General features: G+C 36.9%; 4 protein-coding genes across 7 annotated transcripts; 3 read left to right on the top strand and 1 right to left on the bottom strand.

The window, feature by feature from the left end:
• The first annotated feature begins 551 nt into the window (after window positions 1-551).
• On the top strand, window positions 552-5,148 carry LOC106748476. Of its 4 annotated transcripts, none has more exons than XM_014627018.1 (8): window positions 552-648; window positions 1,530-1,730; window positions 1,807-2,068; window positions 2,286-2,408; window positions 2,599-2,760; window positions 2,883-3,080; window positions 3,198-3,391; window positions 3,484-5,148. In XM_014627018.1, the coding sequence occupies exons 2-8, from the start codon at window positions 1,549-1,551 to the stop codon at window positions 3,647-3,649; spliced, it is 1,287 nt and encodes a 428-aa protein (XP_014482504.1). In that variant the 5' UTR covers window positions 552-648; window positions 1,530-1,548; the 3' UTR covers window positions 3,650-5,148. The 4 variants fall into 4 exon arrangements, with proteins under 4 accessions (XP_014482504.1, XP_014482502.1, XP_014482503.1 ...); XM_014627016.1 differs by lacking the exon at window positions 552-648 and adding an exon at window positions 867-972; XM_014627017.1 differs by lacking the exon at window positions 552-648 and adding an exon at window positions 996-1,246.
• Window positions 5,149-6,275: 1,127 nt separating this feature from the next.
• LOC106748386 (fatty acid synthase-like) lies at window positions 6,276-16,106 on the top strand. Its single transcript, XM_014626841.1, has 19 exons — window positions 6,276-6,447; window positions 6,604-6,854; window positions 7,254-7,485; window positions 7,581-7,999; window positions 8,138-8,428; window positions 8,550-8,664; window positions 8,920-9,074; window positions 9,194-9,361; window positions 9,535-9,995; window positions 10,074-10,375; window positions 10,608-11,021; window positions 11,122-12,146; window positions 12,334-12,569; window positions 13,011-13,704; window positions 13,792-14,626; window positions 14,724-15,187; window positions 15,337-15,612; window positions 15,664-15,918; window positions 15,999-16,106. Exons 1-19 carry the CDS (start codon window positions 6,276-6,278, stop codon window positions 16,104-16,106), a joined length of 6,873 nt encoding a protein of 2,290 aa, XP_014482327.1.
• Window positions 16,107-20,083: 3,977 nt separating this feature from the next.
• Window positions 20,084-21,873, bottom strand: LOC106748474 (putative odorant-binding protein A10). The gene is made up of 2 exons (XM_014627012.1): window positions 21,595-21,873; window positions 20,084-21,149 (listed from the first exon to the last, which is right to left on the bottom strand). The coding sequence occupies exons 1-2, from the start codon at window positions 21,791-21,793 to the stop codon at window positions 20,983-20,985; spliced, it is 366 nt and encodes a 121-aa protein (XP_014482498.1). The 5' UTR covers window positions 21,794-21,873; the 3' UTR covers window positions 20,084-20,982.
• A 967-nt stretch (window positions 21,874-22,840) lies between these two features.
• LOC106748431 lies at window positions 22,841-24,691 on the top strand. Its single transcript, XM_014626931.1, has 4 exons — window positions 22,841-23,295; window positions 23,410-23,772; window positions 23,862-24,165; window positions 24,322-24,691. Exons 1-4 carry the CDS (start codon window positions 23,161-23,163, stop codon window positions 24,576-24,578), a joined length of 1,059 nt encoding a protein of 352 aa, XP_014482417.1. The 5' UTR covers window positions 22,841-23,160; the 3' UTR covers window positions 24,579-24,691.
• The last annotated feature ends 55 nt before the right edge of the window (window positions 24,692-24,746 follow it).

The following is a 24,746-nucleotide window of genomic DNA, read 5'->3' as shown; positions in this document are numbered from 1 at the left end:
TTCCCTTGTCTTAGACAATTAAAGCCTGAGAATATCAATCTGTAAATACGTTGTGATAAACTCGTCAGAATTTTTTACTTATTAATGTTACACATTTCATTATTTACCTTACTAATGTTTCATATTTAAAAACCGGAAGTGCGGCTGTATATCTGTGCTCTTCGATTATCAGGAATATTTCGCTCGTGATGTGCCAGTTCTCACAGGATCGTTGATCGCTGTAGCATTCAGTCTATTGGTTCCTGCGAACAAAATACGACAAGGAGCGAGGCGGTGTCCAATCAGCCTTACGCTCTCACGGAAAAGCAGCATATCGATTGAAAACCGTAGTGATTTTTCTCACCCTGTGCCGTGTGAAGGAGCTTTAACAACCGGACGTGGCAATGTTCAGACGCAAGTGTGTTCGATCCGGAAGTGCCAAACTTCAGACGTGAGGACATATACGACGCCGAATGTACGAAGTTAAAAGAATTGACTTCAACGGGGACGCTTTGTACTAAACGTAAATTTGCGCGTTCTTATCGAAAAGATTGTAAGGTAAGACTCAGTGAAAAATTTTAATACGGCGCACGGAAATTCACTGGCGAGTGCATGTATAATTTTGTGGTTATGTTCCCGCGTCAAATTTTACTCTTCGTTTACTCCACGGTACGTTCGTGCCTCAAACACTATGGGTGGAATTGTTGCACGACTGTTTGAACCAAACTGTTTGTTTATAGTCATGTTTACATAACGCAAGATTCTAGATCTGGTGAAGAAAACGTGTGAAACGGGTTACGATCAATCGCGTGCACTGCTGTTTGACATTTATTCATAACAATAAATCTACGAAATTTCACTTGACATTTTTTTCGGTAATGATATTTTTTATTTACATGATAAAATGTTACTTGCTCTCTCTTTTTTTTCTTTATATGAATACGTAATTCATCTTTTATGCAAATGAGACCAGTTGGACATGAACAAAAACAGGTTAGCATAAAAATAATTTCTTCCTCATGCAGAAAACTGAAAAACCCAGAAGTTTCCATCATCTGTGCATATGGTTGGCAGAAATTTTCTCACTATCTCTAGATTTCAGGCGAAGAAAGTGATTATTCAGCAGTCAAAATTAGACCGTGCAGTGCAGTGAACAAAATTCTCTTTGTGCTCCAGTGTCTCTTTTGTCTCATATGCCAAATAACTTTGATTGATTATTTCAGCCCCATACGCGAATATGCCAAAGGATTTGCAATTTCTTCATAATGTAGACTCTTTGATGCGTACAGACATTATTTGTCATATGTAAATAATATTATCTTTATTGAAAAAAAATATATCAGTATGTCTGAATGACATCAAACAGTAAACAAAAGATTAAGTTTGAAATCGTTGTTTAAATTTGTGCTTAAATTTTTAAATTTTTAATACAAACTATACTTTTCATTCTTCTGTCATCTTTGAGCATAAACAAAAGAATTAAATAGCATTATTCTTTATATGTCATGGATTCTCTAAAGACACTCCTCTTTTTCTTCATTCATTTATAGGTGTAAGAGAAAACTAAAAATGAAGCGGAGTAAGTCTCTTTCTCCTGAACCATCTAGCAGTAGGGATACAAAACGTGTGAGGCTTGAAGAAACTGCAGAATTAAATGATGCATCTTGTCCACATATTCTTGACTTTTCCGACGATGTTTTACTCAATATACTGAAATATGTAGATCCACAAGATCTTCTGGCGGTCACCTTGTGAGTTAAATACTTATATTGTACCTTTCATATATTGCTTTCTTCATTTTGTAATTAATTTCTCCCAATTATACAGATGTTGTCAGAGATTTGCCCAAGTAGCGCAGGATAGAACTCTATGGAGAAAGGTTGATTTTCGATCAAAGCCTATGCTTTGGGACGATTTAAAATGGTACCTCAAGTTCCTCCAACCTATGACAACAAGTTTGGCGATACGTGGCCATTTATTTTCCGGCAAGAATTCAGCTCTCACACAACATTTCTTCAGTAATATAAGAATACTGTGCAGTCAGCTGAAAGAATTGATCATTGAGGAATATCAGATCAATGGAGACAAGGTTATTGCTTTAGAGAATCTTTTATATCACGTTTACACATTTTAAATATATTATTTGCATATGTATATATTTTTTGCCTCACCGACCTCCTCTGATCTGCACCTCCTGGGACTGCTTTTATTTTATGGGAACTAAATACGCTGGAATTTAACTTTAACATTTGTATTTATTTTGTAAAAGAATGCTCTTAATTAATATAGTGTATTAATTTTTACAGATTCAAATAACAGATTTCCCGCCTACCATTGAAAAGCTCTCGTTAGAAGGTTGCAAAATGGATTACTTGCAGAGTACTAAGTCTTATTTTTTTAAAATGGATCTCCACATGCCTAATTTGACGGTAAATTGATATTTTCGTTGATACTCAGAAATATATATCTTTTATAATGACAAACATTTTTCATACATATACGTTGTCACTGTATTCGTTTTCTCCGTTACTTTTTCTTGTACTGCTTTTCTTTCTGTGTTGCTATAATTCGGGAATTAATTATTGTCATGATATTAAATATCTTTGATACTATTTGCAGTGCTTAATTTTGAGCAATTGCCAATGGTTCACACCACATTCCCTATTGGTTATTAGTAAAGTACCAAAACTTAGGGAACTCAGACTGAACTCGTGTCACCGTTTGGGCGAGTGTCTTGCGTATGCTAGTCTAGCGACCAGATTTGGATTTAAAACATTAGAGGTAGAATTTCTTTCTATTCATGCAAAACGGACGTCACGTATACTGCTGTTCGATGTTGCTATTTTTATATTTGATCCTGCCAGAAAATGGCACTTTAAGACGCTTAAGACTTATGTTTCCAGATTTTAGACTTACGGGATACAGCACTTGGCGATAGCGAAGTCGGTTGTTTCAGCAGTACTAAAACTTTAACGCACCTGTATCTGGAGTGTCCTTATACATTAAGAAATGAAGAGTCGCCAGAGATCGTACAACAGCGACAGCAACGGCAGCGGCAGGCTTTACAATTACCTATTTACCAAGATGACATTTTGGCGCAGGTAATTGCCAATTAACTAATATCACTGGTATTTTTTTCTTGAAATTTCTTTGTACGAATTTCTTCATTTGAATATGAATTTCATTACCTAACATCTTAAAAGTGTGATCTGACTTAGTTTGTACCCGAGGATGGAATATCTTTTGAGAACTACAATCTCCAACGATGTTTGATATCAGACAGAGCGATCTGTGCGCTCGGGAGCGACACTTGCGACAGAAGGGTGATAAATAACTATCCGCATGGAATGATAATATTAGAAGAAGATAGACGAATATTTAATAATCCAAACCTTAAGACATTAGTCGTTAGGTGAGTCAATTTAATGCGGAGAATCCCGAAAAGGATCTTGATAAACGGGATATAACAACACGTCTAAATCTTTTCTCTTTCTCTTTTTTCAGAAATTATCCGCGTGTAACGAATTCGAGTCTCATTCATTTAGCTTTAAACGCGCCGAGCTTGGAGTATTTGGACGTAACTGGTACTTCTGTGACGAAGGCTGGTATCTATTGCTTTAAAGCGCGAAAACCCAATGTTCAGGTCATCTCGTCGTTCGATGAGATATAGTTAAAGACACGTTTAGCGAATTAGGAATTAATTAAGTATTTATTATTACTTTCGTCAAAGCTGATGCATATTACGCTTCGCGATTATAAGATTTACCTGTAATTAGTATTGAAATTAATTCAGTGAGTCGAAAATAATTTCGTTTAACGAAGTATATGTTATTATTGGAATAAAGAAGTAAAATGGTAGCATTTGCTTTATTATGGAGCTTCTTTAATAGAACCATTATAAATATATGAATAATGAATGTGTGAGTCATGTGTGAAATATTAATATTTCAATTTTTTGTACAATTACTATATAAAAGCATACATGTAAAACATAGAATGTTTAATATACTTATGTGTGACGCGCGAGTGTAAGTTTGTGTAAATATCATTATATATATGCTAAACCTTATATATCTTTAGTTAAATTTTTGCGTTATCCTACACGCACATGGATTGTGTATATTACGTGTGCTAGATTTTTATGCCTTCATTAATGCCCTAGATAATATGGGAATTTCGCATATAGATTGCGGATATATAGACTCAGCAAAATAACACCTGATGCTGAGGGAAAATTGTTAAAAAGAGTAGTACAACATATACGATAATTCGAAAACTGTTCGTTTGCGATTCCATGTACACTGGGATGTTTTTGCTTATTTTAGTTCATATTTTTCACCTTTACATTATTGATAATCATTTTTCAAACACTTTTTATTTGATACTCATTACAACAATGCGAAATTCTGACATCTTACTGTACGCGACAAAAGAAAATATATGTGCGCGCGCGCGCGTGTGTGTGTGTGTGTGAGAAAGTAATTGAAGAATAAGGTGAGGAGAATGAGAAGACACAAAGAATAGTGGCATATGTAGATTGTGTTGAGGTATGTAGGAATATTTGCATAAAATAGGTGCACATATGAAGTACGTTGAGATAGTCGCATCGCAAATATTAGTATAGAGGAAGTGCGGGTATTATGGAATACCGTAAAGTTTTTTAAGATAAACCGAAAACTACTAAAGATAACTGAAATTAGTTTTTATTGAGTTGTAATGTCAAGTGTTTTTTTATAATATTTTCCTCTCTCTCTCTCTCTCTCTCCAACGGATTTCGTTTATCTATAGTAAGTGTAATGTTATATCAATTTTTTTGAAGGTAAATTTTGGAAAAGTAATATGAAATGTATGTGTTTTGAAGGTAAATTTTGGAAAAGTAATATGTAATAGGTCTGGTAAAGCGAAATACCTCATTTATTTTGTAAAAACGTAACTTATCTCGTATTTCGATGAATATCAATGATGATTTATTATATTATAATCTATTATAAATTTATATTTTTACACTTTCTGTTATAATAATGTTATAATGTCTTCGAAAATCTAGTGTCTGAGGTACCATCAGAAAGATGGTCAAAATGTTTCGACGAGTTAGTTTCATCAAATGAAAAAGTATATTAATTGTGATTAGTTATTAATTAAGATTAACGGTGAGTATTTTGAGAAACAATAAAGCCAATTTCAAAAATTAATTACATGCTTTAATTATATATGCCTTACATATGTTTTTGTACGATTTTGTGGAAACTTCTGGAGCAATCATAGTGGAGTAAACAAAGAGAATTTTCTAAAGAATGTGTGACACGAACGTCTATGGAATACAAGTATGATTCGAAGACAAACTTTAAATGTGCGCTTTAGAATTAGACACTAAAGAAAAAAAGAACCTGCCTAATTTGAAGAATGTTTTAATATTTGTGCAATGCCAGAATTATATGATTTAGCAACATTTTTGACAAAGAAAAAATACAGTGAAGAATATGCATTCTATCAATAACAATATTGTTTATCACTATTTACTGAGGTTATATTGATTATTCTGTGATATTACGTGACGTTTTATAAACATAGATGTTCATAGTAGTTCTTTAAAATTACAATTGGGTAGAAAAGTATTTAAATTTAAAACTTCTATTATAGAAATCAGTAAATTTAAAAGCATAGAATTAATTTACATACCTAACATTTGACTTCTGTTTCTTACAATGTATGCTACTTACATACTATTATAAAAAACAATAGAATGCGAGAGAGAGAGAGAGAGAAAGAGAGAGAAAGGATGGAAAAAAAGAACATGCTTAGATAAGGTAAAGAGCGTGGGAATGTTTGTAGGTAAGGTAAGGTAAATGCAAATATAACTTATATTGTGTTAGTCAAAGTATATATATACGTATATGTATATATATATATATATATATATATACGTATACGATATATATAAGATAAGTTTCGTAAGTATTCTTGTTACAACGATTCGCTCAGCACGATCGAGCATTTATATTTAAGGTTTGTACTTGCTACTATCAAGAAATAATCCTAAATAACGAGGAGGAACAATTGAAATTGTTACAAAATTTTATTTTATTTCAGTTGAAAGTTTGTAAAAGAACGATGCGTTTTCAAAATTTTATTTATTACGCGTATAATTTTTAAATACATTCTTCAAATGCAAAATTTGTCCGTAAAATAAGATTGAAGATTCAGTTGATATCCACTCTAATTATTACATTTATTCTGCCGAAAAGAGTTAAAAATGCTTTTATTTCCAGTATAAAGTTTAATAGCGAACTGAAGGTATGGACGGTAGCAAATGGTTTAACCCATATATGAAAGTTCCTCCAGAGGAGGAAATTGTGATTTCCGGTATCGCAGGACGATTTCCCGGCTCTGATAATATAAAGGAACTACAAGAAAATCTTTTGCATAAGGTGGACCTCGGTTCAGACGACGATAGACGATGGAACAATGGTAATGTACAGTCACCATTCGAATAAAATTCCAAAGATTTTACCGAATTACTCGATGGATTAATTTATGTTAAAAAAAGCTATATGATTTCATTTTTTTAAGATACTCGACAGATTATATTCTTAGTATGACAAAATAAATGTGAAATTTTAACAGTAAATTACGACATGCCTGCTCGATCCGGAAAGACTAATAATGGAGAGAAGTTTGACGCGCAATATTTCAACATGACATCTTCGGAAGCGCACGTCACTGATCCTATGTGCAGGATGTTGCTTGAGCACACTTACGAAGCGATTGTTGATGCCGGTATAAATCCCAAAGAATTAAGAGGAACGAAAACTGGTGTCTTCGTAGGATCGTGTTACTCTGCGACAGCAAACATAATTCTCTATCACAAGCCTCAAGTAAAATATTCAATGATATTTAAAATATTTAAGGGAGATACTTCGGACGGTTGAATATTTCGTAAACGAAGCATTTCATGCTATAATAATGTTACAAATGCAAGTTTTAGGTTTATTCAAAAACTTTCATTTCAAATTTATATAAACGGCCTCGTTTCTGAAATATTCAAACTATACTAGGAGATTTTACATAATTTAGAGAGAGATGATGAACATATTGCATTCGTTTAATGCTCCAAATCCATAAAAGTACCACAATTGGATGATGCCGTGCAAATAGTTAATCCACACATGGTTCAACAATTTTTTTTGTAATATAACGGGAAATATATACATATATACAAAAGAAAAGGGGTGAGAGAAAAAAGTTTACGAGAACGCATCTTTATTTGTGATTAGGTAGCTGGATACCCATTTATTGGGTGCAGTAAATACTGGTTAGCGAACAGCATTTCTCACTGGCTCGGCCTTAATGGGCCATCTTATGTCGTGGATACGGCCTGCAGTTCAAGTCACTACGCCATGGCGGAAGCTTACAGGATGATACGAAATGGAGAATGCGACGCGGCCATCGTAGGGGGCTCCAATCTTTGCCTGCATCCCCATATTTCGCATCAATTCTTCCGTCTCGGTAAAGTTATATTCAAAAACGAATTCGTTCGTAAACACCATGACGAAAACAATTCGATTAATTACTATTATTATCACTTAATTGATGAATTTCAGGAGTTCTCTCCGTTGATGGTTACTGCAAGCCATTCGACGAGTCTGGTACTGGATATATGCGCAGCGAAGCTATCGCGATAGTATATCTCCAGAAAGCGAAGGATGCAAGGCGAATCTATGCTACCTACGTCTACGCTAAAACCAATTCTGATGGCTTTAAGCAAGAAGGCATTACATATCCCTCTTTCAGCATGCAGAAGAAGTTATTAGAAGAGTTTTATAACGAATGCGATGTTGCACCCGAAATGCTCTCCTATATGGAGGCCCATGGAACTGGTACTCCAGCAGGAGATCCGGTAGAAGTTGACGCCATCGACCAGTCCTTATGTTCAAAAAGGTCTACTCCTTTGTTGATGGGTTCGGTGAAGTCGAATCTTGGTCATTCGGAGCCTACCAGTGGTCTTTGTCAAGTAGCAAAAGTATGTGGAATATATGTATTTTAACAGTTCTTAAATTACACTGCATATATATTTAAATTGCATTTTGAAACTTGATCCCTTCGTTTCAGTTATCGTTATTTTGTTCTTATTATAATTGATATGCGTGACATTTTGTAGGTATTGATAGCAATGGAAACCGGTATAATCCCGCCAAATATGCACTATGAAACCCCGCGAAAAGAAATTACTGCTATATGCGAAGGTAGAATAAAGATCATCACAGAACCTACTTCATGGGGCGGTGGTTACGTGGGTATTAATTCTTTCGGATTTGGCGGTGGCAATTGTCACGTATTATTGAAGTCGAATCCCAAAAATAAAATAAAACATGAAACATCGGACGATTTACCGAGACTTGTACTTGTATCTGGTCGTACTGAAGAGGCTGTGAAAACTCTTTTAGATGATGTAAGTTTGACTAATTACGTTATATGATCTTAAAAATTTACAAAACAAAAGAGGAATTATTTAACAATATTATTCTTTTTTTTATATGTATAAATATGTATACACAACTTTACCATGGCAGGTGAATAGTCGACAACTGGATGTGGAATATATCGCTCTTTTGCACCGTCTGCATGCTGAAAATATAGAGGGTCATCCGTACAGGGGATATACTATAGCTGGATCTCAAATAAGCCGTAATACAATAAATGAAGTTGAAAACTGTTCAAATCTAAGGAAACCGATTTGCTTTGCATTTCCCGGAACGGAAGTTTCGTGGAGTAATATAGGTGCGTAATAATTTATCGAGTAATGCTTTATTTATATATGTATGCACAAATATTGTTTAAATCTAAATTAAATATATATACAATATAGTCCTTTCGTCATTTAATATTGGTGTATTTCAAAAGAGCACCTGATTAATATCTCTGATTTTCACATATATTAAGAATTGATGAAACTGCCGATGTTCGCCAAGGCAATTGAGACATGTAATGCAACATTAAAGCAGTACAATATATGCGTCACAGATATTTTAACGAACGAAAACATAACTGCTTGCGACAGTATTTTAAAATCGTTTGTAGCGATCATTGCTACACAGGTAAGATATAAGAGAATTAGTACATAGATGTAATATATTTTGTACAATAATATCAGATTTTCACGCACATTATGCGCACGCATAAAATTCATTAAAGAATTTTTTTGGACAATATATAGATTGGAATGGTGGATCTCTTAACGCATGTTGGTATCGTGCCCGATTACATTATTGGTCATTCTATTGGTAACCTGATCTGCGAATATATTGATGGACGTTTCACTGTCGAAGAAACGATTTTAATGGCGTATTACATGGGCGTTGCATTTGAACAGGCCAACATACAGGTTTTGGTTACATATAATTGCGATATGTATTATTATTAAATAATTATGAAATTTTATATGTAATATATTATTTAGTAATTAATTAATAAAGCCTCTCTCATGAGATGAGCAAATCTGTCACATCTATATAGAGATATGTTGATATATATTTCATATTGATTGGTGTTTCGCAGGTTAACGATGCTACGAATAACTACAACTCTCTTGAGACTGTCAGATCAAAATTCTTGGAGCTTCTCAGCTATATATTATCATCGCAGTCTTTAAAAAGTCGCGGTCTGATATGGTTGGGCAGATCTCGTAATGAACGGGACAACACACCTGCAAATGTAGCAGCATATTATGCTGACAGTATATTGTATCCAATACCATTCCAAGAAGTTATATCTTTGATACCGAAAAATACGGTACTCGTCGAGATAATACCACACAGTGGTTTCGAACCTACTATGGCAAAGTCGTTGGAGTCAACGTTGATTTCACTATGCAATCGCGACCAGAATACCATACAAAGTTTTTTCCAAGGAATTGGAGATCTTTATAATATAGGTTTTCAGCCGCAGATTGCAAATTTGTACCCGCCGGTGGAATTTCCGGTTAGTCGCGGGACACCAATGATATCTCCTCTCGTCAGGTACATTTTTCCACAAACCAAAGAATACGACTCTTATTTCATTTCTTATATTTTTTCATTGTTCAACAATTGTTGCAGATGGGATCATTCTGAGGATTATTACTTCTTTCGTTATGAAGGACAGCAAAAGATTTACAGCAGAGAAAGAATCGTTAATATTACAATCACTGACGAAGACTTCGATTATATGTCTGGTCATGTGATTGATGGAAAGAATTTGTTACCGGCTACGGGTTATCTTTACTTAATTTGGGAGATGATTGGTTTGTTAAACGGAATCGATCACTGCAACATACCGATTGTATTTGAAAATGTTAAATTTGTTCGTGCTACTCACTTAACAAAAAATAACCTGGAATTAACTCTTATGATACAGGAAGGTAATTTTTTTGCATTTATTAAAGTCATAATACTTCCCCTTACGGAAAAGTAATACTAGCAATCAGTACTCGGTACTCCGATTACGAGTACGGATTATCTAGTACTGAGTGCTGATTGCTAGTGCTACCTTTCCGTAAGGGTCACTCGACGAAAGTGAAAGAAGCGGATAAAATGAAACATAGAGAAAAGTGCGGTTTTATTTTGTAACACATTCATAATATATTCTTACAGGCATTAATAATATAGGTAATAACTTCGAAATCATAGAGGGTGACAATGTCATTGTCAGTGGAGTTGTGAGAATACCTGACAACATCGCGAATGAAAAATTACCCGCTCCTTTTCGATCCGAGGGCGATGATACTGAAGAGTGCATGTGCACGGCAGATATTTACAAGGAGCTACGACTACGTGGATATCAATATACAGGTTTATTCCGTTCGTTGAAGAGCGCCACGATTACTGGTATGGTAGGACATATCAAATGGCAAGCTAATTGGGTGGCATTTATGGACAATATGCTGCAAATGATAATCCTGTCATTCGACTCGAGAAGTATTTACCTGCCGACCCAAATTCGAAAATTAATAATCGACCCTACCTATCATATGATGCAGTTGCAGAAGCTGTCCGTTGAAGAACGGAGTAAGTACGCGCACGTTAATTTGAAGTGATTTCAAATTCAACGGTAGATTTCGTAGCAAAAGAGTCCTTTTCTCACGTTGAAGCGACAATTTTATTTCAGTTCTGCCCGTACGTGTCAGCAATTGCCTGGATGTTATAATATCCGGAGGAATAGAAATTTATGGACTTAAAGCTACGTCCATATCTCGTCGAATGATTAGCACCGAAGCAGTGCACGAGGAATATAGTTTCGTTGCTTATCGGGATCATGCCGCGATATCTTTAGAAAGGGCGGTAAAAATGGCGGTGCACATCGCGCTTGAATGTTACGAAATGATAAATGTTAAAATGATGGAGTTCCTCGAGGACGACGACATGATCCAGCAGGATAGTCTAATTACTCCGATTATCCAGGAGGTCCTAAACAATTTGCCGCTAGTGCGATCTAATCTCACATTGGTCGCGGCGGCCAACAGATACGACAGCTCCGTTTTGCCTTCGAATCTCACGACAGTGCAGCTTAACAAACTAGCGAAAGATGACAAATTTCTAATGATCATTGCAGTCGGAGTACTAAAGAAAGGTACGCGCGACTCAACCAATCAATTATTGTCCAGAATAATGGCTGGAGGTTTTCTCTTGACACGAGAAGATCTCAACGGCTCTTACGATCATGCGTTACTGCAACGCTACGATCTGAACATCATCATGGAGAAAAGTACGGAAGGAGAAGTGCTGGTGCTCTTGAGAAAGGCGCAAAGATCCGTGAGAAGACGGGAAATCGTACACGTAAACAACCACGAATTCTCGTGGATCGACAAGCTCAAATCTGCCATGGAGGTGGACGACGAATCAGGCACGAACGCCAGAGTAATAGTCGTCGCGGAGGGTGATCCCGAATGTGGTGTATTAGGACTTGTTAATTGCTTACGAAAGGAGCCGGGTGGCGAAATTGTTAGATGCATATTTATTCAAGATAAGGACGCACTTGAGTTTTCTTTGCAAGAACCTTTCTATATGAATCAGTTGCAATTGGATTTACCTATTAACGTCTTACGTCCTGGTAATGTTTGGGGCTCATATCGGCACTTTTCGTTACCATTGCCGGAACCAAGACTCGTGCGGTGCGGTTACGTCGTTCAAAAGGTAAGTTAATGTGTTTATTCGAGAAAATAGCAAAGCATAAAGTATTTATATAATTCTCTCTATCCAAGTTTACCCCCGTTGCGCGTCGTATACTATTAAAGCTATAAAATTTATATTATTTTCAAGCGTTCAATTACACGTAAATCCCTACCGTTAATGATAATGCGTATAAATGAATTTTCGTCAGGTTCGAGGTGACTTGAGTACGCTTCGTTGGGTCGAAGGATCTCACAATATCGAACCTGAAAATCTTGTACGTATAGTTTATACGACACTGAATTTCAAAGACGTCATGATAGCTACCGGTAAACTTGCTTTGGAATCCCTTGCACCGGTTGGACGGGACGTCGATTCCTTATTAGGTTTTGAATTTGTCGGTATTGATAGCATTGGACGAAGAATAATGGGAATATGCTCGGACAGGTTGTGTATTATCGTGCAAATCACCAAAATTATTCTACCGAAAACACAGATTTTACTGAGATACTATTTCGATCGACCTTTGATTTTGGTATTAAGGGGATATTGGAGTATAAGTATTTTGTGCACATCAACTGTATTACGTAATTTTTCTATTACGTGAACGTTCCCATGACTTGACAGTTGTACACATCTAACAGTGCAGGATTACGTGCACTTTTTGAATTTTCTTCTTAGCTTTCTATTTACCACTCCACACTTTGTAAATGTGTATGCTTGACGCGTGTAAAAAGGTTGAAAATTTGATGACCATTTCGAAGAATGGCGGGACCCGTAATGTCTGTAATTATTGATCACTCCGGTATTCCCTTAATATGGTCCTACGTTTTTCTTCTGGGATCGACAAAACAGCATTAATTTGATCGAAGCCATTTATCTTTTCAGAGCAATATCAAATACCTTATTGCATCATAACGCAATATCCTGGATTATACCTGACGAATGGACCTTGGAGGACGCCGCCACAGTTCCTTGCGTTTACGCCACATGCTACTATTCTTTATATAAGTATGGAAAGATAAAGAAAGGGGAGAAAGTACTCATTCATTCGGGTAGCGGTGGCATCGGTCAGGCCGCGATTAATCTAGCGCTTCACGAAGGATGCGAAGTATTTACGACAGTCGGAACTCCAGAGAAACGACAGTTCATTAGAGAAACATTCCCCTGCATTCCCGACGATCATATCGGCAGTTCTCGCGACACAAGTTTCGAACAAATGATCGTTCGGCAGACACGAGGACGGGGTGTTGACATCGTATTGAATTCTCTGGCTGAAGAAAAGCTCCAAGCATCCCTTCGCTGTTTAGCGAGAGGCGGTCGATTCTTGGAAATTGGCAAATATGATCTAATTTCTAATAATGTTCTCAACAAAATGGCGTTTGCGAGAGGCATTAGTTTTCATGGAATTATGTTAGACAGAATAATCAGCGCCAAAGAAGAAATGGAGGCAGAGGTGTTCAATTATCTTTTAGAAGGTTTGAGAAATCATGTGATAAAACCGCTCCCGAGGAAGACGTTCGAAAGGACCGAAGTAGAAGATGCTTTCAGGTACATGGCAACCGGTAAGCACATAGGAAAGGTAAGTTCTCGTTGAAACGTTACCTTCGGTGCCACAGTCGCTCCGCACGATCGCCCAAAATTCGAGGGGAACCGTTCTTATTTCCAGATAGTGATTAAAATACGCGATGAAGACAATCCGTTGGAACATCCTATTCTCGCTCATCCCCGATTTTTCTGCGAGATCCATAAATCTTACGTCATTCTGGGCGGCCTGGGCGGCTTCGGACTGGAATTAGCGGACTGGCTGATTCTTCGCGGAGCCCGAAAACTCCTGTTAACTTCGCGGACTGGAATACGTAACGGCTATCAGCGCTCGAGAGTGGAACTATGGAAGTCTTACGGAGCGGATGTTCAGATCGTCGCGGGTGCTGATGCGTCCGATCGCAAGGACTGTGCGTTTATTTTGAAATCCGCTGCGAAAATGGGGCCAGTGGACGTTATATTTAACCTCGCGGTTGTACTCAGAGATTCCATCTACAAGAACCAAACCGTGGAGGCCTTCGAAGAGTCATTCAAGCCGAAGGCGATGGCAACGAAGACGTTGGACGAGCTCTCGAGGGAGATGTGTCCCGATCTCCGGCGCTTCGTCGTTTTCTCTTCCGTTTCATGCGGCCGAGGAAATGCGGGGCAAACTAATTACGGCATGGCTAATTCCATTATGGAGAGAATATGCGAAAAAAGAGTACAGGACGGTTTACCTGGGATGGCTATACAATGGGGCGCGGTGGGCGATGTTGGACTCGTTGCTGATATGCAAGAGGACAATAATAAGGAACTCATTATCGGCGGTACACTGCAGCAAAGGATACAGTCCTGTCTGGATTCACTGGACGCTTTTCTGATGCAGAGTCGACCGATCGTTGGTAGTATGGTCGTAGCTGAAAAGCGCGCGGGCTTCGGCGGAGTTATGAATATTCTGGAGACCGTAGCGAATGTCATGGGTAATGATTTCATCACGAATCAAATCAAACAACGAAATACTCTTACAGAAATTCATCACTAAACTAGTGATTAATTATCCCGTTTTTTCCGGCACAGGGGTGAAGGATTTAAAAGCGGTCGGACATCGCACCCCATTATCTGAGCTCGGCATGGACTCGATGATGGCTGTGGAGATTAAGCAAACGTTGGAACGAGAATTCGATGTTTATCTTACCGCGCAAGATATTCGAAATCTCACTTTCGCAAAACTGAGCGACATGGCCGACAAAGACAAGCGTTTTGCAAAGGACAACGATTTCACTGTAGATTCGGAGGGTGGAAAACTCTTTATTCGTTTAATGAGCAATTTAGTCATGGTTCCGGACGTTTGTCTAGAAATGCCCACGAAACAAAAGAAGGAGAGAGATCGTGTATTCTTTCTACCTGGTGTCGAAGGTTGTGGAAGCGTGTTTAATACATTGGCTTCGGAAATCCAGGCTCCCGCAACGTGTTTGCAGCATGGCACGAACAATATCCCCACGTGCGAATCGGTGGTGGAGTCAGCTGCTATCTTATTACCGGTACGTACAAATATAGAGCACGATGCGTGACATTTGAATGAGGCAATTCCACTTCGGTATATTATTGTCACCGTTATTGTACAATCTGCGTTGATATCGTATCAACAAATTCGAAAAGGAAAGAAAGAACACATATACTTGTTTTCTAGCAAATTCTGACGAGGATGAAGCATTCTAAAGAATTTATAATAGTCGGATATTCGTATGGATCAGTAATTGCTATTGAGCTGGTGAGACTGTTAGAGGCTAGAAATCTCACAGGACGGTTAATATTAATCGACGGCGCTCCCGATCAGATGAAAGCTATGAAAGAACAACATTTCCTTTTTACCACTATTCAAGATTTTCAGAATAAAATTCTCTTAGCTCTAATGGACACGTTCTACGTGTTTGACAATGCAATGGTATCTGTAGTATATTGTGAGGTAAATCTACCGTTATATTGTGATATACTCAACAGCGATAATTGTTAACAGGTTTTAATGAGATTGTCCAAATACAACACGTGGGAGGAAAAATTGAACGTTTTCATCGACTATATTCCCGACAAGGCTAAACATGTAGCTTCTATTGAGAATTACAAAATATATTGCACATCTATTTATAAACATCTACTCGCTCTTCACGAATACGATGCTTCTTCATTGCCGTCATTGAAATCACCTATATTGTTATTAAAACCTACATTAGCATCTTTGTCTTCTGCCGAGGAAGATTACGGCTTGAGCAAGGTAATCTTAATGCAATGATATATACCAAGAGAGTAGATAATTTAAGGAATCATTTAATTGCAAAATTAATCTTATTTCAGGTGACTGAAGGTTTAGTACAAGTTCATTACGTGGAAGGCAATCATATCACGATGTTGGACAATTACCAAGTTGCTGCTGCTATTAACGGAGATATTTTTATAAACTAGTAACTTTAACAAATTGTCATTAGCTTTTATTTTTTTTCTCAAGTAACTCCTCATTATATTATTTGTTCTGTAACAGTTTAGTTGACATGTTTGTGACTACAGTTACAATTGAATGTGAAGATAATAAATCGTTATATTTCCGAAGTTTTATATCATGTCCAGATCATGGCTGCTTTCAGATTTCTCTCTGGTTGTACATATAATTTACTATATATTTTATATAAATATAATATAATGCGTGACACTATTACCAACTGATGGATGGTTTTCCATGTGACTTTACTGATGGTAACAATGAATTCGATTTAACATAGTTTTGCCCACTATGAAAGACACAAATTTACTTAAGCACGAGTGCACCAATAAGGTAATGTTAAAGCTCCTCACAGCTGTGGGTAAATTTTCGTACGGATGAAGGGGCTCAAAAGGTTTCAGGAGTAGTTGAAAGGGATGACATTTTTAGTTATCCGATATAAATATTTGGATATTATGGCATATTAAGCATATTAATTTTATAATTTATGGTTACCTCAGTGTTTTATCGATATATGTACGGATCTACAATGAGAAGTATATTAAGTATTTTGGTGAAACTGCATTTCTGCAGTTATCATCTATATGTTGGTTTCAATTTATCGACAAATTTTTCGACTGGAGATTATTAAACAAAGAAGTTTTCTACTTGCTAACTTTATAAAAATTAACGCACCTACAGAGTGTTGCATCAATATGCAATCCGTTACAACGGGTTGCCTGCCAAAAGGCGTGCGCGTCCAGGTGTTAACTTCGGATTTGTCGATATTAAACGGATTTAAACACGACCTGTATTTTGTGTTTTTATCGCAGTTAATTTGAAGAAATCTGTTTTACATAATTATATTGATATAAATTGTATAAATGTTTTTATTGTCTTTTAGTAGATCAAGCTTGCATTTTTGAATTCTAAATCGTAAGCGTAAAGTCCACATGAAATTCTAGAATTTTCTAAAAATATCACTATCCCCTAAATAACTTTTATATGATCCCTCAATGAGTCGTGCATTATTTGATTTAATAGTTTTATTAATATTTTACTATTAATATTAATATTTTACTATTATTTGATTAATACCAAATTTTACTCGTATTTAATATTAATTCGAGATTGCAACACTCTTCATTTTACTTGTCCCATTTTTTCGAAGAAACGCCGTGGACACTAGTGCAAGGATCGAGAAAGACGTCGCATTTAATCGCATTCGCGCGGTTCGGACTCCAATCGCTCTGTATTCCTCACTTTCGTTTTTTATTCTTTGAAAGTAAAGCAAAAGCCGGAAGTGAATATCTCACAAAGTAGACCGTTGGGAGTGCCGAGTAAAGTTTCGCGCGCTTCCATACTTGGAGAATCTCAATAGCTTCGATATGTACGGATCAGTTTTGTAACACGATCTTGGCATGGCAGTATGGACTTGGCAAACCATTCCGTGTTTCTCGCGATTTCGGCTTATCAAAGGTGAGCCTTGCGCACTGAAACTTATGCTGAAAGTAAGTTTTACAGCAAAGCATCGTTAAATAGTCGCTAAAGTGTGAATATCTCGCGAGATGATGCAATTGAGATTGTCGAGCAAAGTGCCGCCCGTTTGCTGTATCATGGCGGTTGGAAGTTCAAATTACGCTGTTTACACTTTAGATTTGCTGAAAGTGAGTCTCGCAGTCACGTGAATTGACGTCGGGAGTGAAAAGACTTGTGGGTTTGTCATACAATGAGACCGAAGTTAAAATAGCAGCACTGCAAAATTATAGTATTAAGAAAAATTCATTACTATAAAAATATGCTCGCGATTTTTGCACATGTTAAATTGTATGTTCTCATTTAAGTTTAATTTATTAAATGTATATAATTTATTATAAGAGATTTAATTTATTTACGATTATTAAATTTATATTAAGTATGGTCGATTCCGCAACAATAAATATATTTGCTTAATATTTATTGGGAATTTATAATTTTTGTATATCATCTTTCGGACGATTGCAGAACTTATGAAAAGTAATACGAATATTTGTATGAGCAGAAATTTATTTTATACTCTTTTTACTGATATTTTATTTAAATGCTTGGTAACATGCGCAATATTTTTTATTGATATCCGAGGAGAGTAACACTAGGAGCGGTGGTATTGCAGCCGAGGCGATTTATTCTATAATTCGTATTCATAGAAGCATTTCGATGCTGTATTGCAGCAACAAGGATGCCATTAACAAGGAAATATAAATTTTGCGGAATTTCCAACAAAATTTTTTTAATAAAAGAGGTATCATTTATGTAACGAACATGTTCTTTAAAGATTTGACACAAGATGTCATAACGACTATATCCGTCATGCGTAAAATTTTGTTACAATTTGGTATTTAATTGTAATTCTGGCGAAAATTAAATTATATTCGTCAATTTTCATATGGGTAAAATGTTTAGAGGTCAAGACGAAATGAAACAAACAAATGAAAATTATAAATAATTTGAGTTGGATTTATAACTTCCTGAGAGCTAACTCGCTTGAATATCGCGACACATACTGGTGGGCGCTTTGCAAAGAGATCGCCACAGTTAACTGGTTAATAACTTATTACGTCTCTTATTACATTATCGATCGTTTCGACGTTTCAAACGACCTCCTTTCATACGACAAATTAGTACTTTCACAGATATCTCAAGGTAAAACTGTTTTTTTTTAATTATTCTCATTTGCCACAAGAATGTGCTGCGTTAACGTCCTTCATTCTTTAATTGGTATTTCCTGTGGCCTTTATTATGCATTCTGGTGTCCTTTCACTGTTCTGATATGACTTCATATTACGTTATTACTGATATTTTTTCATGCATTCACTTAAGATATTTCGCGAAAAAAGCGTTTGCATAGCTAACAAATCAAGTTCCTAACGTGTATGTGTGTGATCTGCCAAATCTCCATGACGGATATAGTCGTCAAATACGCTTAACTGGTTAAAAGCGATCTCAGTCCTTGACTTTTCTTCCAGTTTTTGTCTTTAGCAGTGTTGCACTGGAAAGAGATGCCCGTCTACTGGTAAGACGAATGAGGCTGTTGAGACGAATATCGCTCGTGGCAGGGGAGGCTAATTTTTCTTCCCTTCTAGAACTCCCGGCAGCCCTTGTATTACTTCATGAACAAGTCCGACATCGAGAGACTTCAGGAGGAAGAGAAATCCAAGACCGCATGAATCCGTACGATAACGATATTCGCAGTCGATCACACTTTAATATATACATGTATTCCATCGAGATGTACGTTGCGAGACAGGGTCGGCGGGGGAGAGTGAAGCCGATGAGGATCGACGAGGTTCGGGAAAAAGAGACCATCTCGATTTCTTTTTCTCGTTTGACCTGTTTGACATTAGTCGAAAACGAATAAAAAAGGCGAAATGAAATATCTAAGTTTGAAAAGATTGTCGAACTTGTTTTTTTTTTGTCGGAAAGAAAAGAAAGTCTCTTGGTATTTTCTATATTCCTGTACCACATTTGAGCAGTATATCGAAGCTCGAATGCGCTCTCGGCGCCTGAGATATGCTACGAGATAAGCGAAATCTGTGAAATTATGTTTCAACGGCAATTATATTTAATGATTGAAGATTTAATGATCGTCCTGCGTGTGGAGGAAAAATGATAGCATCGCTGTTGCCGCCGAATATATTAAACCGTATGAAGAAGACTCACTTTTTCACGCCTTCAATGTTGCTAGGCCGGCTCACTTCACTTTCCGAAACCATCTGAATTTCACAGAGCTTCGCTTGCCGCACGGATATGGTTATGCATGTGTGACTAAAAAGACGTCCCTTTCTAGTGCAACACTGGTCTTTAGCTTATTATCGGAAGATCATAAAACCAATTTTCTGAGAATCATTAAACAAATTTTTCCGAGAATCAAAGGAAGATAGGATTATGTATCAGCGATATTTTCGATATGATATACAGACATCTCTTTTTTTTTTTAATGACAGTTTTTTATTAACAAATAATCTTTACAAAATTGATTAGTTGTTTCTCTACAACTAATGTACAATAATAATGGAACGCACATAATATAACATTTGATATGTATATCATCGTTAACGTAAGAAGAAGAGAGGCGTAAGATATTTATTTGGATTCCAGGAAACGCATTGCATCTTATTGTAAGTTTGGTCCGCGATGAAAAGATCTTCCCACGCTTGATTATACTTCGTATAACAATCGACATTCGTTAGATCTATGGCTTAACTTTTGTGGCCTTTATGATCAGATGTCTCACAGAAGAGAAAGCGGACCACTTTGATTTTTGAAGCGCCGGTTAGGATTTCGTATATGTGAACTAATTACACAACACGCTCTTCGTTTTTTTCTCGGGAGAATCCACTGACACGCCGATTCGATAGATTTAATTTGATTCAAGATGATTTGTTCTCGACGACACGCACCGTCTGTTGTCTCTCGAAGAGTCGTTTAACGCCGTTAGCGAAAAGAATGCGATCGGAATTTCGTGAAATAATTAGTATACGGGAGGAGGGCATCTGTTTTTGTTGTCTCTTTTTTTGCATGTTTGCAGATTTGCCCAGCAAATGTGCAATGACGGACAAACGGCGCAGTTTGTATTAGAAGATTAAAAAAATGAAATGCAATAAAAAATATTAGAAAAATTCCGTTAAGTAGCTGTGAAAATTGAATATCATTGTTAATTAATTTTTAACAGCCCATGGATACCTATGGATACAAGTGTTCGTTGCAATATTTCAACATTAAATTCTTCCTCGAGAACGTCTACAAAAATAAAACGCTTAACGCCAGTTAACATTAAGTAATATTATCGGTCCGTATGGTTATCGTCGCCAATATCACCGATGACTATTGTTCACCGTTTTCCTTCTTCATATTTACTATAAGTGTCGCGACGAACTCCTCCCATTCCTCTGGTCGGTTTGTCGTATACCATTCGGTTAATTTATCCAAATTTTGCTTTTGCTTTTCGGTGCATCTTTTGCATTTTGTTACAAGAGCTTCGCCAATGATTTCTGAAAGCGAGACGAGTTTTCTTTTTGGATTGATGGCGAAAGAGAGAAAGGAAATATTCAGAGAGAGAGAGAGAGAGAGAGAGAGAGAGAGAGAGAGAGAGATGAATGTTTAAGCTGGATCTACAACGAGAATAAGGTTTAAGAAATTGACCAATCATAATTAATTTTTCTTCTATAATTCGACTGTGATTGATCAATTTCTTAAATCTTACGCCTTAAACTCTCATTGTAGATCCCGTTTTACTTGCATTCTGGTACTAAGTCAAGCGTGCAAGTACGGTAAAAAAATGTCAAGCAGTAAAAAATGAAATATGGCAAAAAAAAGGATAAATTAGATATGGCAAAAAAAAGGGATTTATTAGAAAAGGGAAGAAGAAAGAGAGAATTTGTGGTGTGAAAGAAATTAACATGGTGAAAATAGGTTAATCTCTGCGTAAAGAAATACCTTTGTAGAACTTCATGTCCGCTGTTGGGCACGGTCCCTTTCCCATGTAACATTTGCGATGTTGGTCTCTCAATTTGTCATTATTGAGGATATTGATGATATCGATGTCGTCGTATTTGTCAGAATATAACTCCACCTCCGCGAAGATGCCCATCAACGCGATTCCAATGATCGTTGCGATGCTGATCAGCCGTATCATTTTTTCTGTTTTTGCGTCACTAACTGAGTAAGAGGGGATACTGAATCGAGATGTACTGAATCGCTACTGAGACCGTCTGATCTGAGAATCTTATTTATATGCATTGGCCGAGACAAAAACTGGTTATGTATATATAAGGTGGTAAAGACTAAAAAGGAAAAAGCGAACATCATACTTCATTATAAAATATGCGTCAAAGTTCTCGTGTCATGTGTTGGCTGAAGCATTTAAAATTAACATTACAATAAAATACGGTTCAAGGTGGACTTCGCGGAATCTAACAATGCGCGTTTCTGAAGATACAATAGGCATTAAGCAATACACGAATGAATTGTTACTTCTGCAACGACCCGACCCGTATGAGTATAATTTTCAAATGACTTTAATTGCGGGTTATCGATCAGAAAATTATAATATTGATTATATCTCAGCACGTAGACATTCGAGGAACGTTCACTTTACTTTCACTTAGTATCATAATTATACCGCTCTGTTACAATTCCATTTTTAAAAATTAAAATATATGCATCTTGAAGTTTGATTATGTCGATTTATAACAAATTATTTTAAAAATATATTAATTGCTAAAAGATATTAATATATTAATATATTAACAGATATTAACGTATTAATATATTAGCAACGTTAATATGTAACAGAGAACACTTTTGCTACGTAAGATATATATTAAAGGTTCTAAAACGTATGTTCTTTGAACGTTCCCACTTTATTTGAATATAACCAAACCAAGTGAACGTAAAGTGAACGTTCCTGCTGCTTGAGATGGTACATGACTTTTCTGTTCAACTTCACCTGTTTTACCTACCCGTCCTACACACGGGAACCGAAAATGCTTTGGGACTCTCTGTATATATATATATATATATATAAATATATATATATATAAATATATATATATATAAATGTATATAAAAGAGAGATATAAGGTAATAATATATATAATTGATGTGCCACAACGTGCGCGCGATCCAATGATTCAGAGTCTCGAAATATCGCTTGTTTCCCTCGACAGAGAGCGCTGCGATCTTTACGTCACCCGCGACGACAGCTGCGCAGAAGGGCGTACAGAATGAAATTCCTCATGGAAAGAGCGATTTATCGAGCTCTCTGGAATAGTTCGTTATCAAAGGCCTTAATCTAATCTCCCGCGAATTTGCAAACATTGCCGCTGATAATCCACGTTGGTCGTCCGTGGTGCGTCCGGTATGAGTTTCCACGGTGTTCGTTCGTTCGCAACGTGACGTATTATGACGCTGCCGCAGGTGTCTAACCTAATGTTCCTGACGTAAGGTAGTCAGTATTAGTCAGTATCGGATTGCTCTCCAAATCACGTTAAACGATGAGCGATGCGTACCAAGGGCCTGCTACTGTTGCTGATTTGCATAGCAGGGAGCAGCATCGTTTTCATTGCTTTCAGCAATCAGCGACCTTCCATTCAGACCTTGGTGACCGAGACTCACAAACAGTTAAGGAGCTTCCAGGTAGGTAGTGTTAATTTAAACAGAGCTAAGTACATCCTTCTCTCTCTCTCTCTCTCTCTCTCTGTCTCTCTATCTCTTGCGTTGTTTGCATCATGTTGAATTAATTGTTTCAAGGAGAATTTAAAAGATGTTGAGGAGAAGCGTCTGGTGACAGATTCCAAGTACCTCGCGTTGCTCGGTCTGGATGGGCAGACCAGCACGACGCCAGTCAGTCTTAAGCCTCAAAATGTGACGGTTGTGTCGCTCGTAAGGCCTGGAAACGAGCAATATATTTACGGCTTCGTTAGAAACGTCAGCCATTTTTTGCCAAATAATAGTATTGTGATTTATAGCGTTGGTTTAAACGAGGATTCCTTACAAAGTATTAGAGTCGCTTGTAATTCTACGAGATGTAATGTGATTCACTTTGATCTAAGCCCATTTCCTGCTCACGTCGAAGACGACACGCTGCATGTTTATAGACCTCTAGTTATTCAAGTGAGTAATCCATCATCGAGTATTATCATTATGTATCTATGGCTTTTCAGAGAGTACTCACCACTGTGATAATACCTTTTCTACCGTAGACAGCTTTAAATACATTAGGTAACATAATCTATATGGACTCAAATGTACGTCTAAACTCGTCGGACATTTCGAAGTATCTCTGTCCAAAGTCTGGAATCTTGACTTGGCCTACGAGGCACGCCATTAGTTCCCTAACGCATCCAAAGATGTACGAGTACTTTCATGCCTCCGCCGAGAGTTTCTTCTTTCTCCCACTGATTAGAGCGTCGCACTTAGTGATTAGCAATATTAAAGACATTAGGGAGAGAGTAATGCTACCTTGGGTCCAGTGCGCATTGACGAGGGACTGCATCTCTCCCATTGGTAGGTACTTTCATTCAATTAAACACGCGTACGTGTATACGTTTGGATTTGGTTCTACTCGTAGTTACTGTGTGTGTGCATTTCAAACGAATAGATATTACTTAGTCCTGTGTGAACTCGTGATTTCCATTGACGTTAAGCTTGAATGATCCGTAGGTGCGCAATCGGCGGGCTGTAGATTCAATAAAAAGCCACAGTATCGGTACTCCGGCTGTCACGCGTACGACACCTCTGCATTAAATATAGTTCTTGGATTGCATTTTAACTTTGACGATACGCGCTACGTGCATAAGGAGCGGGAGACATACTTTAACAAGATCCAGCCCGAGGAGATCACCGAGGAGTACTTTACGATCACGCGGCAAAACAATGCCACCGAGACCAACGCTAAGAGTTTCATATCGGAGCATTAAAAACTTTTTTCGATCTCAATTTACCTTAGGCGATACGTCAAGCAAGCACAACTTAATTTAAGATTGTTAAGCATTGACTTAAATTATAATAGAGCAGCTGAATGAAAATGAAACGTCACTATAACAAGAATCTCCCGAACTTCCCCTTTCAGAAAGCTTCTTCTTACG

The sequence above is a fragment of the Dinoponera quadriceps genome, unplaced genomic scaffold (genome assembly GCF_001313825.1).
Source record: "Dinoponera quadriceps isolate SergipeBrazil2010 unplaced genomic scaffold, ASM131382v1 scaffold2183, whole genome shotgun sequence".
Taxonomy (NCBI): Eukaryota; Metazoa; Arthropoda; class Insecta; order Hymenoptera; family Formicidae; genus Dinoponera; species Dinoponera quadriceps.
The sequence above is the reverse complement of the archived record's forward strand: the minus strand, read 5'-3'. Positions and strand labels throughout refer to the sequence as shown.